Genomic DNA, 19,425 nt, shown 5'->3' on the forward strand with positions numbered 1-19,425 from the left:
GCTTTGCTTGCATCTTGCAGGTGACACAGGCTCAGCGTTTCTGGATTTATGGGTTTCTCCGTAAAGATCTGAGCTCCCTCAGTAGCCGTGGGATTCGCTCTGCGACCTCTCATAACAGTAATTGGAGTCTGGCTGCTCCTGGCGTCTCCCAGCACTGAGGGGTTAATGGGTCCCTAGAACTCGGTTGCTTCGTTCTTTATAGCTCTCAACGGAAGTGGCCCTAGTAGCCCGTCTTTGAGTCAGAACTTGAAGCCTCAGCTCCCTTTTCTCTGCGATGATGCCTGCGCAAAAGGGCTGTTCCCAGGAGGCCCGCACTGAGGGGAAGGAGGGGATAAACACCACGAAGCTTGTTTCTCTAGCGTCTCTGCCCTTTACGAGGGACTGAGGCACCATGGGAGAGAGGACTCGAGAAGACCAGGGTTTTCTGTCCTTACACGCACTTGTTCCTTGGTTTTCTTCAAGCATCTCAGTCATACTTCACTAATCTCACCAATCAGCTCCTCGTGGGAGCAGAGCCATGCAATCTCCTCGTGCCTGGCTTATCGCAGTACAGCATCCTCAGCTCTCACCGGTGCTGAGCCTCTTTGCAAGTTTTCATTTTAAGATTACATCTCACGTTGTTTAAAAGACAGGCTTTGACAGAATTGCGTCTAGGCTTCCTCATCTCCAGAATAGACAAAAGGTCTGGTCTAGATAGATGATGTCTCTGTTTGACGTGCACGAGCATCAGTTGGTGCTTTGAGATCTTCCCCTCAGCTGCTTTATCTAGATTTCCTAGGAGAGCAATGAGGAAATCTTCCAAGCAAACGGATTTGACTTTTAGAAGACATTTAAAACAAGACGTTGGCAAGGAGCATGCCGCAGATGGTAAGTACTGCTCCAGACGATCAGCTTTGGGGGAGCTCTGCGCTTGGGCTGCGCCTGTCCTGGGCCCTGGCTGCACTCAGGCGCTTCTGTGACCGCCCAAGAGGCCGGCAGAGCTCAGCCAGAACGGACAGTCCTTAGGCTTTCTGGTGGCTTGTTGGTCAGGCGTGTACCAGGGGTCAGGCAGGGACTGTTTATGTATTACTAATACTCTAGTTTGGTGACATTTTCATCGCTCCATGTGACACCAGCCATATAGCAGTCACCACATAGTCCTCTCCCCAGCCCTGGGGAGGTAAGCACAAGTCCCGCCCATCTTTCCTTCCTCCCTTCTTTCTCCTGTGTAGTTTAGGGCGATTCCACAGTCACGATGCTCCTGCCTCAGTCTTTGTTGGGTGTGTTGTGCACTCAGCTGTGTTTGCTGTCTCTGTGGATTGTTCTTGGCTATTTAAGTGGAATTACACGTGCAAGTCATTTTCTGGTTGGCTTATTTCACTTAGCACAGTGTTTTTTCGGATCTGTTCATGTGGCATGCATTGGTACGTTGTTTCTTTGTCTTTGAGGAGGTGTGTAATGTGTATGTGCTAGAATATATGTATTTGCACACGCACACTCCATGTGTCCAGTGCCTGTGAAAACCAGTAGGGCAGAGAGAACATCAGATCCCTGGGAACTGGAGTTACAGATGGTTGTGAGCTGTCGTGTAGGTGTTGGGATTTGAACCTGGGTCCTTTGGAAGAGCATCTTGTATTCTTAACCACTGAGCAATCTCTACAGCTCTTAAACAAGAATTTGATTTATTATTATTATTATTATTATTATTATTATATTATTTTCAATATAGGCCCTTGCTATGTAACCCAGGCTGGCCTGGAACTTACTGTGTAGCTCAGTGTGATCTCAATTTCCATATCCTCCTGAGTGCTGGGATAATAGGCATTTGTCATGCCTGACTATTGACACGGGGTTTAAGAGAAAATTCAGTAGAACGAAATATACCAACAGCTTAAAACTGGCTTGCTTATAATTTATAATCCATTGTGAAGTTCAAATATAAGCTTTATATTTTCAAACATAATCTTTTGCATCTTAAGGGGGCTCTTGTTTCTGTACCTAGGCTATCCAAAATGGACAAAACAGATACATTAAAATCTCTTGGTGTCGTTTCTGATTCTACTCAATGTGTGACGGAAAGCAAACTCGGGAGACACTTTACAACATAATTCACATGTCCAGGGCTTCAGTCTCCAGCATTCAGCTTGTGTGTGATGAATTCCCATGATGTTTGCCTGCCTGCTGCAGTCTCTCGCGAAGACTTGGGTCTTCTGATGTCAGGTGGTTACACAGTCTCGAATCTTACGTTTTTTGTGCACATGAGTGAGCCTGGTTGAATGTGTTTATGTACACATTTGTGTTACTGCCATGAGGACCGGCCTTCAGCAGCTCAGGATTTGATGGGGATTCATGGAGTCGGCAAACTAACCACTCAGTTGACTTTTCTGTCAGAGGAGTAAAATTTAATTCAATCATTTTACTCTTTGTCTTAAAAGGTAATCTCACAAAGAATCTCAAAAGACCTCTTGTCTTAGGGTTTCTGTGCTGTGGAGACACTATGACCACAGCAGCTCTTATAAAGAAGACATTTAATGGCTCAGCCAGCTGTTCTTGTTTCTTCACCTCAACGAGTCCCTTATTCAACTACATGACTTTCTAAATTTTAAATTTCCCCCCAAGATTTTCTACCTCAAAGCCATTGACAAAAACACCCTAACCCAGCCTTGCTAACAATTCTGCATGTCTAAATTCTTTTTAGGGTGGTGATTGCATCATTAGTCTGCTCCAGCAGCAGTGCTTGGAAAAACTTAATTACTGTAAGTACCAGTACCAGTAACACTGCGCACTGGGGGGCTAGACACCCCATGGAAGTTTTCGTATGACCCATAGATTATGGGGGATGTGGTGACCTCAAAGGCAACAATAGCAGCATGAGAGCCTCAGGACAGACAGTCCTTGGGGCTTTGCCTCTCCAGGGCTCACTCAGGTGTAGCTTTGCCAACTGCCCATCTGTGTTTCATGAGTTCCAGTGCTGCCTGTTGGTCCCCTCACATGCCCCACAACATGTGTGTATGCGTGTGCATGCGTGCATGCGTATGTGCACACTCAATACCTGCCTGGTTGAGTGTGGGTGTGGATGGGTGTCTGGTTGAATATATGTATATATGCATGTGTATATGTGTGTGTGTATGTGTATATGTGTGCCTGTGCCTGCCTGGTTGAGTGTGGGTGTGGGCGTGTGCCTGGTTGAATGTATGTGTATATGTGTGTGTGTGTGTGTATGCGTATGTGTATATATATACCTGTGCCTGCTTGGTTGACTGTGTGTGTGCGTTTGCCTGGTTGAATGTATGTGTATATGTGTGTATGTATGTGTGTGTGTGTGTGTGCCTGCCTGGTTGAGTGTGGGTGTGTGCATTTGCCTGGTTGAATGTATGTATATATGTATGTGTATATGTGTGCCTGTGCCTGTGTGTGTGTGTATGTGTATATGTGTGCGTGTGCCTGCCTGCCTGGTTGAGTGTATGGGTGTGTGTGTTTGCCTGGTTGAATGTATGTATAAATGTATGTGTATATGTGTGTGTATGTGTATATGTGTGCCTGTGCCTGCCCGCCTGGTTGAGTGTGTGGGTACTCACATGTGAGCGTAGAGTCCAGAGATTGATGTCGGGTCGGCCCTCTTCTGTCACTCTCCACTTTATCCATTGAGGCAGAATCTCTCACTGAACACTGACGGTACCGTTTCTGGCTAAGTCCAGCTCAGCTTCCTCTTGAGTGCCGGGATGCAGGTGTCCACTGGCTATGGGATCTCATCTCCTTCCTTATCCTCCACAACAGAGCACTCGCCTCCCAAGCATCCCCAGCCCCTGCTCACGCCAGCCTTATCCACAGTGCCATTGCTCTGTGCGTGTGGCCGTACCTGCATCCCTTTAGTGACTATTTAGATAGTTTTTTTCATACGAATACCAGACAGAGAACCAGTAGGTTTTGCTTTTCTTTGCCAGCCTGGTGGCTAAACAAGACCATGTGACAGGGCCGTGTTCACTATAATTCCCCTTATGACATCTCATGGCTCTCTGTTACTTCCCCCAGGTACTCAGTCGTCATCCTTCAGTGTTGGTTAGCTTTGAGATCTATGCATGGAAATGGTTGTCTAGCTCAGGAATATTGGACAGCTCTGAAAGGAATGGCAGCCTTGTTCTGGACACGTGTTGTAAGTGAGAGGCTTTCCCCACATGCCAACAGGGAAATGACAGGTGTCAACGTAGTATGTCCACGAAGAACTTAGCTGCTAGCCCTTCCTTGAGAGTCACGTGCTATTCTGGAGTGTCACTGAATTGATCTGTGGTGGAAGGACCGGTGTTATTGATTGTGAATGGGACCGCAGCAGTACCTGCCTTAGCAGACTGTAGAATGCTGCTTTAGAGGCACACGGCCAGCCAGAAGGGGCAGCTCTCTGCCCGTGTTCCACCAGGGGTGGGGGGATGCTCCTAAGCAGCATGGGGTTCGTTAGTCCAGGTGACGAGCGGAGGTGGGCGGAAGTCAGGATCACACGGCCATGCGTGTTCTCTCGTGCTTTGCTGCCGGCAGGCTGTTAGCCGTGCGCCTAAACGGTTGTTTGAAGTGTGCTTACACGTGTTTCCATGGCAGCGGTCCGCTCAGCGTTTTTCACTTGTTTTTAGACCGTCTTTCCCCCTTCCCTCTGGCTCCCCTGTTTCCTCAATGATGCAAGATTAAACAAGCAGCATATTTAGGTCAAGGAGAGAGATGTTTGCTAATAGAGATGCTAGGCGCAGCATTCTGGGAGAGTGATTTCTAGCAGCACAGAATCCTTTGTGGTTCCGCAGCAGCTTCTGCAGCAGGGTGGCTGTTTGGCACCGGCTCTTTCATTTTGGGCAGGTTCTGAGACTCAAAGCAATCCCAGGCAGATGCGGCGAGCCAGCACTCTCCCACCAAGCCCAGGTTAATCTTCTGCACATTTATCCTCCGTATAGCAGTGAAGCGGCGCCCTGGAAAAAACGCTACTTTACGGTCTTGGTACAGCTGAGGTGTGTCATCCTGCTTTTGCACCGCCCACCCTTCCCGTTTTACACGGGGAGCCTGGATTTTTTTTTTTTTCGTCAGACTGTTGGACAGGAACGGATTCTAGTGTGACAGCTTGGCACTTCCCTTCTGTTCGGTGCCGGTAGCTGCTTGTCATGAAGATGGTACAGTGGGAGCCTGCGTCTGAAGAGCCAAGGGAGCTGATGTGGAGATGGAGCAGAGATTGTTAGACATCTGAACGTCCACACCTTGGGGATGGGTTGCACCACCAGTGTGATTCTCTTCAAAGGCATCCGCACCGTTTTCGAGAGGAACTGTGCCTACGTGTGCAAGCAGCAAGGGGAAAGTAATGCCCTTGAATATCCAGCACACAGTTGGTCCAGAGAAGACTCAGAAGTATTGATCTCCTCCTGCCTGGTAAAATACTGTCTCGTTTAATTAACAAGTGCTTAACGGTGGTGGGATAAAGCTGGTCTTTCGTGGCAAAGCAGCTCTCGTCCATTTTCCACGTGCTTACGTGTGTCTCTATATGTAAATGTGCACATACTGTAAATGAGTAACCAGGAATCTTAGATTTACAATTTGAAGCACCTATTTGTGTGTGGGAGGCTGTGAAGATAAGCCTAGACAGAGGCAGTGTTTTATGAGACTAGTTCTCTAAGGCAGTTGACAGGCTTCTGGGGGCTTGGTCTGGTCTTAGCAATGATACATAGACAAGGACATACCGAGACATTCCCATGCTGACCCCTTTTCCCGGTGATGGTGAATTATTCAGTCTCCTTATAGCTCAGCCTTTCCCTTGGCTTGCCTTGCTAACGCCTGTGGTCAGCGCTCTCATTCAGGGGATGTAAAATGGATCGTGAAAGAAAACTGTGCTGGACATGAGACAAATATTTATAGTATTATTTTCTTAAAACTCAACTCCGATGTTTATGGTTGGAGGGTCGTGAGAAAACGCCAGGCTTGACCCGTCCCTTCTGTGTTCTGTCCTTGCTTGAAGGGGTGTCAAGTCACAGATGGGTGTGCCTCTCGGTGACCTCCCCTCCCACAGCAGGCTGCGAGGAAGCACATATCGGCCGCCCCCTCTCTCAGAATGCCTTGCCATTTCCCCGTCTGTTCCAACTGCAGTTTTTTTTGTCAAGATGAGTGGGGACAAGTGTGTGTGAGAATTTGTGTGTGAGCCTTGCTGGCAGTTCCTCGGTAGGGCGAGGCACACAGAAGGGCAGGGATGCTTCAGCACCCGTGACTGCCATCTGAGCTTGAGGAGGGGGCGTTGTGCACCATACGCACCTAGGGATTGGGTCTGCGGGAGCCCAAGGAGAGGGTGCGTTTTGTGCAGGGACTTGCGTGATGAGCGCTCAGAAGACTCGAGAGGAAGGAGGGAGAGCATCAGATGAGATAGAAGTCAGAGCAGTGTGGAAGTCAGTGTTATATTTGGTAGGGACTGTAAGTGGTGCTATGTTAACTGTTGAGTATTTTAAGCTCTGCTGTATTTTGAAATATCCTCTGGAGAATAACAGATTAGACGGGCAAGCCCATTACCACGCTCTACCTCATCACCTGCCCCTAGCCAGCAAGCTGCTTAGGACCTTAGCTGCTCCCACCCTGTGCTCTAGGCTTGTGCTTCTTGGGCCAGACAGGGTTGCCTTTGGTTTACCTTGCTTGAGGAGACCCCTCCTGCTTTTCTTCTCTTTTGGTTGCACAAGACAGTAGTAATCTGCCTCGGGCGTTGTCAGACCTCAAGGCCTGGGTTTCTGACACACAGTTCCTGTACCACACCATGTGGGCCACAGCTACCATGTAGGTCACTGTTGGCTGTCAAGATGCTGCTGGGTACAGTGACTGCTCTTCCGGCTCTGTCCGTGCTCCCGGATCCCCTTTGCACACATCAGGGGAGTCAGTCTTGGGAAATGAAGGTCAGACCGTGGTACCTCCCTGTGCTTACAACCCTCCAATGCAGAACGCACACGGAGGTTTCCACACTGGGACTTCCTCCGCTCCACCTGTCACTGTCCCCTTGTCTTTCTCGTGTGCCACCTCACTCTGGCTCTTGAGGCTTCCTGGGACGCTGCCATGCAGGGCTTGTGTGGCTCATGCCTGTACTCCCCCAGGTTTTTGTTCAGCTCTTCCTTGTCAATTAGTCACCCATAAATGCCCAGTGTGAGCCCTCAGCCCCCCAGCAAGCCCATTGTCACTCCCTTGGGTCACCTCCATGTAAAGGCCATCTGATCTCATCTTCAGATCATATGGGTCCTTGTTAGGGTCCCCAGCTTTGGGAAGCTCCTCCCTTATTCGTAGCCCTGGCAATGCCTCCATCTGTGACTCTGCCTGAAGCGTCAGCAGGTGACAGCCGAACTTCACCTACCCTAAGAGCGCCTCTCCACTCTAACCTCTCAGTGTGTCCTTGTTGGAGGGCATATGTTTGTGTTGGGATGGGCTGAAGACTTGAGCCCCCCCCCCCCATCCTAGAGACTAGGTATCCCAGCTGCTGCCCAGCAGCCAGAGAGCCTCATGCCTGCACCTCCCCATTTTGGTCTTTGTGAAATTTCTCCCTCTCAACCAAATTTTGTGCCTTTTGCCCATCCTGTACTGACGCTCACTGTGACAGTGGTGCTCACTATTAAGGTGATGCTGAGTCTGGCTTGCGTCTGGGTCAATGGGAGGCAGCGGAGTACATCAAGGTGACTCTGGAAGAGATGGCTCCGTGGTTCAAAGTGCTTGCTGCTCTTGCAAAGGACCAGAGTCCGGTTCTCAGCACACACCTTGTGGCTCACAGCCAACTGTAATTCTGGCTCCCGGGGCTCTAAGACCCTCTTCTGGTCTACATAAACATCCACATCCACATGCTTGTACATAGACACACATACATATATACATTGATGAAATGTAAGCTTTTTAAAGAGCGTGGTTCTGGAGCCAGCCGTCAGCTTTTAAAACCCACACCCATTGCTTAGTATCTGTGCCACTGTGGGCAGCTTGCTTCCGCTTTCTGCTCCTCTTTCTCATCTGCTAAATGCAGATAAAATGGGACTTAACCCAGGGATATTAAATGAGTGAATTGTCCAAGTCTCTTAGGACATTGTCTGCATCATAAGTAAAGTACTAATTGTGATTGCATTGTGCTGTTTTGTTTGGCTTTTCTCCTCTCCTCCTCCTCTTCACCCTCCTCCTTCCTCTTTCTTCTTCTTCCTCCCCCTTCTTCCTCCTTTTTCTCCTCCTCCTCCTCCTTCTGTTTTCTTTTTGGTATCCTCTTTATGGCAAACCCTAAAAGAAATTTCTTCTCCCCATATTCTGAGTGGTCATGCTTTCCCAAGTAACAGCGTAAGAGTGGACGTGCTTGTGTGCATGCGTGCGTGCTTGCGGTTTTGAGACAGGGTCTCTCTGGCTGGCCTGGGACTTGCTTTCTCACAGATCCACAGCCTCAGCCTCCTGAGGGCCATTTTAAAGGCTTGCAGCACCATTTCAAGCGTCTTATTTTTTTGAGCTGGGCTCTCACTGTGTAGCTCTGACTGGCTTGCAACTCCGTGTAGACCAGGCTGGTCTCAGATTCACAGAGACCCACGTGCCTTTGCCTCTTGAGTGCTGGGATTAAAGGAAGGGACCACCACTCCTGGCTGCTTTTTTTAAGTTTTTGGTTGGACCCAAGCTGATAGGGTTTCAGACTCCCGAGAGACCCTTGACCATCCCTGCTCTGACAGGTGGGACCACCGGAAGGGTTCTTAAATTGTTAAGTCTCGCTTGTTATTTCCTGATTATCGTTTATAATCATTTGCTTTGTCCCGCCTGCTTATTTTGTTCTTATTATGTGTGCGAGTCACTTTTTGGAAGAAGGCAGCATGTAAATTAGCAAGCAGAGCACTGTATAGTGATGAAAAAGCCTCTCCGTGACCATCAGGGAGGACTCTCCAGATCATTGGGGAGGACTCTCCGTGACCATCAGGGAGGACTTTCCGTGATCACCGGGGAGGACTCTCCACGACCATTGGGGAGGACTCTCCGTGATCACCGGGGAGGACTCTCTGTGACCATAAGGACTCTGGAGTAGAGCACAGATAATTTGAGTGCAGTCTTCAGCATTGTAAGATTGGGGGTGATGTGCAGCCTCTACTGGAAAGTTCTGTTTATATTTAAACATTGAGGAATCTGTTTCATGGAGGGTGGTGCCCTAAAAATGAACTTATCTAGTAAGTGTAGGATGATTGAATTTCAGATATCTCCCACTTAAGTATGTATGTGTGTATGTGCATGTGTGTGGCTGCACATGTGCAGGAGTGCCGGTGTACATGTGTGGAGACCAGTATGCGGAGACCAGAGAACAGCCTTGGGGTGCGTTCCTCTGGCTCTGTCTGCTTTGTTGTTTGCTTCTTGAGACAGGATCTCACACCAGTATATTTATATTTAAAACATGGTTCTTGGCATGAAACTCCGTTCCTCTGCTTCCAACTGAGCCATCTCCCCAGCCTTATCCCATTTAAGTGTTGATTGCTGGGTCTAGCACAGTTGATGGGGAAGATTGGGGTGGGGTAGATCTCATTCCCGAGTATAGATTTTTCCTCAAGGATTTTGCTTTACAAAGTAATTGAATGAATTAGCTCACTGCATTGTGGAGTTTGTCTTGATTGCCTGTTCATGCTGGGTGCGGAGCAGCTGCGAGGCTGTTGCAGCCGACGTTTCTACGTTTCTGGCATGTGAGGGCTGGACAGGTTCTAGCTGGCCAGGAAGCCAGCCAGTCTAAACCCTCCACAGGAGTGAAGGCTTCAACCGAAGCAAAACGTGGTCAAGTCTACTCTCTTGGTCAGAGACAGTCCCGTTCTGCTCATGGCCTCATGGGTTATATTTTACTTCCTTTCTGTAATTGTGGAAGGGTTGGAAACCTGTTGTGTTATTCTGTGGTGTATTCTGTTTCTGCTGATTATAGAGGAGAAAGAGGTTGGTCAGTCAGAACCATGGCTGCTGCTGCGCACTGGGTGAGCAATACACAGGCAAACTGCTAACGGGCTCACAGGGAGAAAACAACAGTGACGGTTCTCCAGTTGCTGTCGGTGCATGTGTGTGCTCCTGTGTGTACGTGTGTTCCTGTGTGCACGTGTGTTCCGGTGTGCACGTGTGTTCCTGTGTGTGTTCCTGTGTGTTCCTGTGTGTATGTGTGCTCCTGTGTTCCTGTGTGTACATGTGTTCCTGTGTGCACGTGTGTTCCTGTGTGTACGTGTGTTCGTGTGGGTACGTGTGTTCCTGTGTGTACGTGTGTTCCTGTGTGCACGTGTGTTCCGGTGTGTACGTGTGTTCCTGTGTGTGCTCCTGTGTGCACATGTGTTCCTGTGTGTTCCTGTGTGCATGTGTCTTCCTGTGTGTACGTGTGTTCCTGTGTGTGCTCCTGTGTGCACGTGTGTTCCTGTGTGCATGTGTCTTCCTGTGTGTACGTGTGTTCCTGTGTGTTCCTGTGTGTATGTGTGCCCCTGTGTTCCTGTGTGTACATGTGTTCCTGTGTGCACGTGTGTTCCTGTGTGTACGTGTGTTCCTGTGTGCACGTGTGTTCCTGTGTGTACGTGTACTTCTGCACAAGTGGTGGCCGCAGGAATACCTTGGTGTCATTTCAGGAACACTGCACACCTCAGTGGAGACAGGGTCTTATCATCAGAGCTCACCAGTAAGGCCACACTGGCCCTTATGTCTGCCTCGTCATTACTAACTACAAGTGCGCCTGCTGTTTTTATTTGATTTCTGGGGACTAAACTCAGGTCCTCCTTGAAGGCACTTTGTTGCCTGAGTTATCACCCCAGACCCTTGACTTTCTTTTGTTATTTATATTATTTATTATCATGTTATTTATACTCCCGTTACTTACAGGGATAATGCAACTCTAATTTTTTTTAAAAATTCACAATGAATAAAATAAAGTTTTTTCTGGTTCTACTAGTATAGGATTTGCTAAATATCTTTAGGGGATTTCTTAGCATCTAGAATTTTCTCTGAGTACTTTAGCCTCCCCAGACTACATGGTCCTTCCTAATTACAAAAAAAAAAAAAAAAAAAAACAAACCAGTATTGGCTGTGAAGGTCTTTGGACTTGTTTACTAATTTAACAACCATGTATTGACATTGGGCACTGCGCAAAGAGAACAAACTGAAGATAACCTCTCTTTGGCCACTGAGGCCCCCAGTCTTGCTTATGTGTATCTCTTTGTTTTGGGGATATAGGGGCGCGTGGGATGGGGAGCAGGCAGAACTGGTGAGTGCAAAATAGCAACATGTGCACGAGCTTGAGGCGTGTGGGGTAAGTAAAGGCTGGGCTTGATTGCTTTGCTGCTCTTTCCTTAAGGCCTTTTCCTGTCCCGTGTGGTGGGAGGAGCCTGTCGGCGCTACTCCTTGGTTCCAGCGCCGGTTGCAGGACCATTGGCAGCGAACAGTTTGTTTTCCACGCCCCTTTAGAGCCTTTGCTCATAGTGCTCAGTGGGTTCTCACTCTGGAGGTTGCCCTGCTCAGTAGGAGCTACTTCCTGGGACTACCGCAGCCCAAGGGACCTACTGCAGAGGAGGAGGAGGAGGGGACCTGTCTCCAAGGCTTCGTCAGCGTTCATCATTTTACTTAAGAGTGGGATTTATTTACTTTAATGTTTACTAAACTATGAACAGGCAGTTAACACTGGAGATTGAGCAGCCTATGTCCACTGTACAGAGAAAACCATGTGACTATCATCCGTGTATATAGATCATAGATATGATCATAAGAATATGTGGAGATTGATAAGGTCCGGGTTGTCTTTCCCCACCACATTCGGATGCCCTGTTCTCTGAGGTGGCTTCTTTGTGAGGTAGTTAAGGTTACCTGAGGCCTTTGGGTAAGAACCTAATCTCATCTATGTGGTCCTGAGAGGAGTGCAAGAATGCTCTCCTGGCGCTGGTGGGGTTGGGTGATTAGGTTCTCTCTCTCTCTCTCCCCCCCTCCCCCCCCCACACACCTTTCTCGACGGGGACACCTACAGAAACTAAGAGGGCTGTCACCATATCTTGGCCTTTTCCGTGCCTTGACTGCAGACTTCCACCCTACTCTCACCTAGCCTGTGCTATTTTTTTTTTATGGCCACCCAAATGTAGTCGGAGTTTCTCTGTGTCCCTGCAGCTGCTCAGAGACTTAATGTTAATTATAAATGTCTGGCCGATAGCCCAGACTTGTTTTTTGGTTAGCTCACTTAAATTAACTCATTTCTTATCTCCTCTGTGTCACGTGGAGGTACCTTGTTTCCACACAGCACGTTCCTTTTGCTCCTCTCTCTGCGCGTGACTCCCGAGACCCCGCCCTTCTTCCCAGCATCCTCTGGGTTTGGCTCTACCTGCCTAACCCTCACCTGTCCAGCTATTGGCTCGTCAGCTCTTTTATTGACCAGTGAAAGTGATGCATATTTGTAGTGTCCCATGTCAGTCAGGGCGTTTACATCTCGTTCTTTATGGTGTTTCATCTTATGAACGTAACATATTATTTCTCCTGTACTCAATATTGCATTTTTTTTTTTATGATTCTAAATGTTATGGCCAGCATCCTTGCAGGCTGCTCTTGGAGGAGACTTCGAAGCCTGGAAAACTTAGGTCAGGGAACACTTACTTTTAAAAGGTCTTAGTATATATTGCGGATGGTTCTGCCGAGTTTAGAATATTTCAGACAGGGGCTGATGATAGGGCTCAGTAGGTAAAGGCGCTTGCAGCCAAGCCTGATGATCCGAGCTCCGTGGTGCAAGTTGGTAACTGAATTCTAAAAGTTGTCTTCTGACCCCCACACGCGTGCTGTGGCCCCCAGTAATAAATGTTTACAACTGTTTAGCTCTCCCTTTGTAACCCCGAGTGGGTGGCCTTCAGTTCTGCCTTCCATTGAACTGGTGATGGGGTTCTATGCCGAATAAACTGCAGACTTGGATTTCTGTCCGCGTGTCTGTCTAGGGCTCCACTGAGCGTTGATTTTGCCTCCGCCTCTGCTTCTGGAAGCAATATTATGAGCATTCTTCCATTTCCTAGGAGAATTCTGAAATGTTCCATTGAGGGGATGGAATGTGTTTGTTCTGGGAGGTCTTCACCCTTTTGGGGTTGAGATAGCTGTTTCATGGACATTCAGAGGGCGGAGGAGTGGCAGGAACCCTGAAAAGCTGAGGGTAAACAAATGAGCGAGGGATCTTCACTGCACCCATTCTCTTCCACAGGGTGGTCGCCCCGCATTGGTCCCATGGCCTGAGAGGAGGGGCGCTGGCTATCTTGCTTTTTAAAAGCAACATTGTTTTTCTGTTGAGACTATGTAATTATTGTAGGAACGTCAGAGATTAGAGAGAAGAATAACCAGGAAAACAAGCCATAACCCCGAAGGTCAGAAGTCACTAATGCCTAACACCTGGTATATTGTTGTTTAACGAGTGTTCTCTGCATGCGACAATGACAATGTTAAAAGTGGGATAATATTCTAACGTCTCTTACGTCCTTTTCAGTTGTTTTATTAGAAGTGATGTCTATGTCCAGAGCGTCTTTTAGAACATAATTCAATGTGTACAACGCATGTCCATCATTATGCATCTACTGTACTTGTACCCAGCTAATTCTGCAGGTGTACATTTCGATTGTTGTGAATTAAGGTTTACATCGAAGTGCTGTGTGGCTGTGCAGTTGTTTTTGTAGGCCTGATTCATAAAAGCGAATTTATTACGGCAAGAAGGACGTTTCCTGTTTAATTATTTTTTTCAAAATTTATTTATTTTATTTCACGTGCATTAATGTTTTGCCTGCATTGTGTGTCTGTGTGAGGGCGTCAGGTCCCCTGGAACTGGAGTTACAGACAGTTGTGAGCTACCATGTGGGTGCTGGGAATTCAACCCAGATCCTCTGGAAGAGCAGGAAGGGACTTTAGCCACTGAGCCATCCCTCCATCCCTCCATCCTCCAGACCAGGCCTTTTATTTTATTTTATTTTTGGCTTAGGCCGGCTTGAATTTATAACTTGGCTAGTTAAGCGTGTAAAATGTCCCATTTTATAGTTTGTACATTTTTTTCTCTATTTTTTTAAAACAATCTTTCCTCATTATACATACGATCCCCAGTTCCCTTTCCCTGCCCTCCTCCTGCTCCCCCCACCTTCCACCCTCCACCCCCACTTCTCAGAAAGGGCGAGGCTTCCCATCCAGAGTCAACAAAGCCTGGCCCCTCACTTTGAGGCAGGGCCAAGGTCCTCCCCCCAAATCTAGGATGAACAAGGTATTGCCATAGAGAATGGTAGGGATAAATTCTGGTCCCACTGCCAGTGGCCCCATAGACTGCCCAGGATCTAGTTTGGTCCTATGCAGGTTCCCTCGCTGTCAGTCTGGAGTCAGTGAGCTCCCACTAGCTCAGGTCAGCTGTCACTGTGACTGTCCCCTCATGGTCTTGACCCCTTTGCTCATACTGTCGCTCCTCCCTCTCTTTAATTCGACTCTGGGAGCTCGGCCCGGTGTTAGCTGTGGATCTCTGCGTCTGCTTCCATCAGTTGCTGGATGAAGGTTCTGTGATGACAATTAAGGTAGTCATCAATCTGATTACAGGGGAAGGCCAGTAAGTTAACACCCTCGACACTGCTGCTTAGGGTCTTAGCTGGGGTCATCCTGTGGATGCCTGGGAATTTCCCTAGTGCCACAATGGCTTCCTCATAAAGAGATCTCTTTCCTTGCTCTCATCCCTGTCCTTCCCCCATCTTGGCCATCCCGTTCCTTCATGTTCTCCTCCCAGCTCTAGGAAGGAGCTTTTTAAAAGCCTTCCATACCCAGCACTTATGACTGATGATTGAGCACAACCCTGTGCCCAGCAGCAGTGTTAGGCCTTAGTGTGTGGTTGTGGTAAACATTTTGGAGAGACGGATAGTACATCACTAAAACTCAAAATCTTTTCACATCTATTTCAAATATCTTTATTTGTCTTTTTTTACAATTTTATTTATTTATTTATTTAGTTCCCCTGCCCCCCCCATACAGGGTTTCCCTGTGTAACAGCCCTGACTATCCTGAAACTCGCTCTGTAGACCAGGCTGGCCTCATATTCACAGAGCTCCCCTGCCTCTGCCTCCTGAGTGCTGGGATTAAAGGCATGCGCCACCACTGACTGGTGGTCATTTGTCTTTTAATTCATTTTTTAAAAAAGTTATTGCATTTATTTTGTGTGTGTGTGCTTGCATGCACGTGCATGCGCGCTTGCTCATGCAAACACGTGCACACATGTCAAGTGCAGTGTGAAAGTCAGGACAGTTTGCAGGCATGGGCTCCCGTCTTCCACCGCGTGCGACCTGGGATCGAGCTCTAGGCCGTCAGGCATGGTGGCAGCCGCCTTTTCCTGCCGAGCAGTCTCACCAGCCCCCGTTTAATTTATTACTTGTTTCACAATTTTGCGTATGGATGAAACATACAATCGTCTGTTTTCTCTGCAGCCTTTTCTATGGCTTTCATATGTAGGATTTCTTGCCTGTCTGAGGTTGGATATCCACCTGCATTTTGATCCCAGTGTCTTTTTACATAGTCGTCCATGGTGTTTATATACTGGCAGCGTAGTGTTATTATGACAGAGACCCACAATATTTACTAATTAATATTGACTAATTACTGACTAAGAACGTTCGCTGTCTGGCCTTCACAGAAATGTGCTGACCTGTTTCCTTAGACTTCAGATATATTTACACCCTGGTGGAGGTCCTGATTTGATCTCTCCTTCCCTCCATTTCCCCGACTCCTGTTGAGAAGCCCACCCTGCCTGTACCCATCGCTGCTCTTTCCTGTATTGTCCTGCATGCACTGGAGAAGGCAAAGTTCTTGTCCAATTGCCAGTTTAACTGCATTACAGAAAAAAATGGAAATTAATTTGGATAGAAATACATCAATTTGCATTTTAAAAATATAGAATAAATGGGGGACTGGAGAGATGGCTCATCGGTTAAGAGCACTTTCTATTCCCGCTGAGGATCTGAGTTCGGTTCCTAGTGCCCACATAAGTCTAGTCACAGTTTTCTGTAACTCAGGTTCCTGGGACTTCAACACCCTCTGGCCCCCTCGGGCTTCTGCATGTGTAAAGTGTACATGTACATGTGTATGCACACACACCAAATGAATCTTTTAAAAAATACTAGAATAAATGGGTTATGAAGCATACGTTGGTGAACTTATTAATCTTTTTTTTTTTGCGGTTTATGGACAGATATTTGACATGTACGTGGTCAGATAAAGCCTGTACTGGCTGGCATTCAGGAGCTAAGGGTTAACTGAATGCATTTGTAAATTCCTTTTATGGGAAATACTCTGTTCATAAAGCAGATCACACGAGTCTTTATATGGATTTCTGGTTCCTTCTGATGAAAGAAAAATTCCATTCCAGCAGCTGCATCCTACAGCAGCCTTGCTTTGTTTCTCCATCTTCCTGTCTTTACTAACAAAGGAATGTCAACAGAGAAGAACAGAGATGTCAGGCAGTGCCAGAGCGAAGTAAGACAGACAGACATACAGATGCCCAGGGTCAGGCACACACATATACAGGGACAGAGAGACACACACACAGGAACACACACACACGCAGGCACCTCCGGTGGGGGCTCTGTCTTTACAGAGTATATGCTGATGTCTTCCACAGCTCTGATACGTTGTAAGGATGGTTAACGTTTTGGCTCACCAGTTCAGGAGCTTCTCTCTGTGCATGCATGAGTGTGCATGGCTGCGTTTGTACGTATGTCTGTATGGCTTGAGTGTGCATGGCTGTGTTTGTACGTGTGTCTGTATGGCTTGAGTGTGCATGGCTGCATTTGTACGTGTGTCTGTATGGCTTTGCCGTCAGCTTTAGTACCAAAATGTTGAATGAAAGGCTGTCTTACCATTTTTCCAATATCAGTTAACAATCAGAAACATTCTAAAGATAACCGATGTATTTTCCAGCTGATGAAAATAGCTTAGAAAGCTCTCTTTGTGACTTACGAACCTACGTGGAGGAACAATTTAGAACTAGTTGCCAGCTGAGGTTTCTTGTCTCTCACCTCTCTCTCCCTCCCTATTCTCTGGCCTTCTTTTTAGATTTTTTTTTGAGACTGTCCTGTGTAGCTGAGGCTGGTGTTGAGCCAGCCTCTGTCTCCTAAGTGTTGGGATTATATTCGTATAAACCAGGCTTTCCTCTCTGCTGGAGGACGTAGGTCATGCATGCCTGTCCTCAACCTCTGTGGTGAGAGTTTGTTTAGAAGTCCTCAACGTTCCAACCAGAGCGCTGGTCTTAGAAGTTAGTATTTCTCGGTTCTTTTATTTTTGAAGAGCTGTTGGCAGAGTGCCTCTAATCCCCCTCGCTGACCCCCATAATTTCTCTAATTATCAAATAACCATCGGGTGCTGACCCCCCTTAATTTCCCTAATTATCCAGTAGCCACTGGGTGCTGACCCCCATAATTCTCTAATTATCAAATGGCCACTGGATGCTGCTAAACGCAGGGTGGCCGGTTCCTGAAAGCTTGTGAGTAGACGGTTTGAGATGGAGGCCAGACTGGGTGACGGGGGAGCCCACTGGAGTCCCTGGCCAAAGAGTTTAAGGAGGTCGAAAGGCAGGACGGGGCCGGTTTTAGATGAGAGCCGTGGAGGAAGCTGATGCCTCTCGGGGCTTCTAGCTTAGCGCAGTATGCGGGGGGGGGGGGGGGGGGGGGGGGGGGGGGGGGGGGCTCATCGAGCCAGAGGACAAATGTGGAGGCACAGAAGTGACCAGAGAGCCTGCAGGAGGAGGCAGGGACAAGACCATAATGGCCTCGATTCTAGTATTTTAGAGAACCATATACTAAAGATGATTATTATTACTCTTTGGAGTCGGTATCTGGCTTAGCAGCCCAGACCACTGTGCATTCTCCTGCCGGGTTCTCCCAAGTGCTGGGATTACAGGACTGATCGCTCAGACTGCCCAGTGGCTGGTGGATTAGAGAAAGGGAAATTCTCTAATGAGATCATTCTAACAAAGAGACAGGTTACAGCGGTCTGGGCTAACGTGGTGTCGGAGGTGGAGAGAACATGCCAGAGACTAGACAGATAATCCAGAGGGGAAGGAAGAGAGAGGTTCTGCCTTAGATTATCTCTGGGCTGCTCTCCCCTCCCGTGTGTGTGTGTGTGTGTGTGTGTGTGTGTGTGTGTGTGTGTGTGTGTGTGTGTGTGTGTGTGAAGGGGGGTTTACTTGCAGGCATCCTCAGGATAGCGGTGTAAGCCGGATCCCAGCAGAGAGATGAGGAGTGTTTCACACGGAAGCCACAGAAGCCAGCGAGGCTTGGTAGAGGGTTCAGGAAGGAGTCTGTGCCGTGGGAAAGGCTTAGGAGTCAGGAAAGGTCTCGGGTTTGAGTGGTCAGAGGCGTTCAGGACAGACTGCTTCGCGTGTGTAAATAGGGTGGACTAAGTACCCAGCTTGGAGAGCTCGGGCAGAACGTAGTTAAGTCTCTTGCCTCCAATTCACCAATACCACCACCTCTGTGATTCTTTGAAATACTTCCCAAAGTATGCTGTGTATCCAGTGCACTTCTGGGTACCACAGGATCTGGAGAGAGCCCCTCTGCCCTTTAGATATGCCAAACACCATAGACAGTGGAGTCACTGATGACAGAATGAAGCTGTCGCCCCACACTTCCTCGTCCGTTTATCAGAAGGGCTAACACTGATTCGGAGTTGACTACTTGTCCTCCTGTTCTAAGGCCCTGTGCCTCTGCTTACTGTTTGAACCCTTATGGTAACACCACGGGCTGCTTACCGTGACTTCTGTAATTTTATAGACGGCGAGATCAAGGAATGGGAAAGGGCAAAGCCACCTGAAGTCCCTCAGTGAGGAAAGTAAAAAGGCCAAATTCAGGCCAGCGCTCGGTTCTGAGCCCAGCTGGTTAGCTTCCGGAGGAGTGTGCCGTGCCGTTAGTGCCGTCCAGGGTGTGAAGGCAGTGTGCAATAGCTAAGTCGAGGCTTGTGGAAAAGTACATAGAAGTCGACGAATCCGGCAGCAGCTGATGGTGCGAAAAAGCCAGACAGCAGCTGAATATGAGCCCATCTTGGTCTAGTGTGGGAAACAGACGTGAAGCCAAGGAAACAGCTGTCAAATTCCACCCAGGATCAAAAGGTCTGCGTGCACCTGCTGACCTGGAGTAGCCGAAGAAGAACTCGGGTGCTGTCTGAGCCAGGCTTTGGGGGCTAAATCAAAGGCCCAGGATGTTAGGGTGCAAGTGTGGAGGAGGCCATAGGGGAAGTGGGGAGCCTGCTCTCGTGTTGCTTGAGGGCTGCTGAGAAGTTCAGGATCTGGGGACAGGACAAGCCAGGCAGAATGACAGGAACAGCCTCGCGGGTTGAACCGTTCATGTTCCAGCCTGAAGCACGCACAGCCCTGGATGGGAACTGGTTCCTTCCGTCACATCAGGCTGGGTTCTCCATCAGATAGAGACTGAGACTTGCCTAGGAGAAAACCTTCAAGCTCCCCTGGAAGGTCAG

The 19,425-nt window shown here is 48.2% G+C and overlaps 1 protein-coding gene across 15 annotated transcripts in view; it reads left to right on the plus strand.

The window, feature by feature from the left end:
- The window catches only part of Dock9 (dedicator of cytokinesis 9), a 239,432-nt gene that overhangs the window by 51,896 nt on the left and 168,111 nt on the right, over positions 1-19,425 (plus strand). For 10 of the 15 annotated variants that reach the window (XR_007593292.1, XM_050150338.1, XM_050150342.1 and 7 more), the window contains exon 1: positions 5,203-5,379. The exons of the other annotated variants lie outside the window; for them this stretch is intronic. Coding sequence is in view for 9 of the 10 variants with exons in the window: in XM_050150338.1 (XP_050006295.1) it covers positions 5,218-5,379 (162 nt within the window). In the remaining variant the exon portion in view is untranslated. Of the gene's footprint in view, positions 1-5,202; positions 5,380-19,425 lie in introns of those variants that run through there. 15 annotated transcript variants of the gene reach the window in all.

Source organism: Alexandromys fortis, unplaced genomic scaffold (genome assembly GCF_014885135.2).
Source record: "Alexandromys fortis isolate MF-2015 unplaced genomic scaffold, M_Fortis_MF-2015_v1.1 scaffold_66, whole genome shotgun sequence".
In the NCBI taxonomy this organism is placed as follows: domain Eukaryota; kingdom Metazoa; phylum Chordata; class Mammalia; order Rodentia; family Cricetidae; genus Alexandromys; species Alexandromys fortis.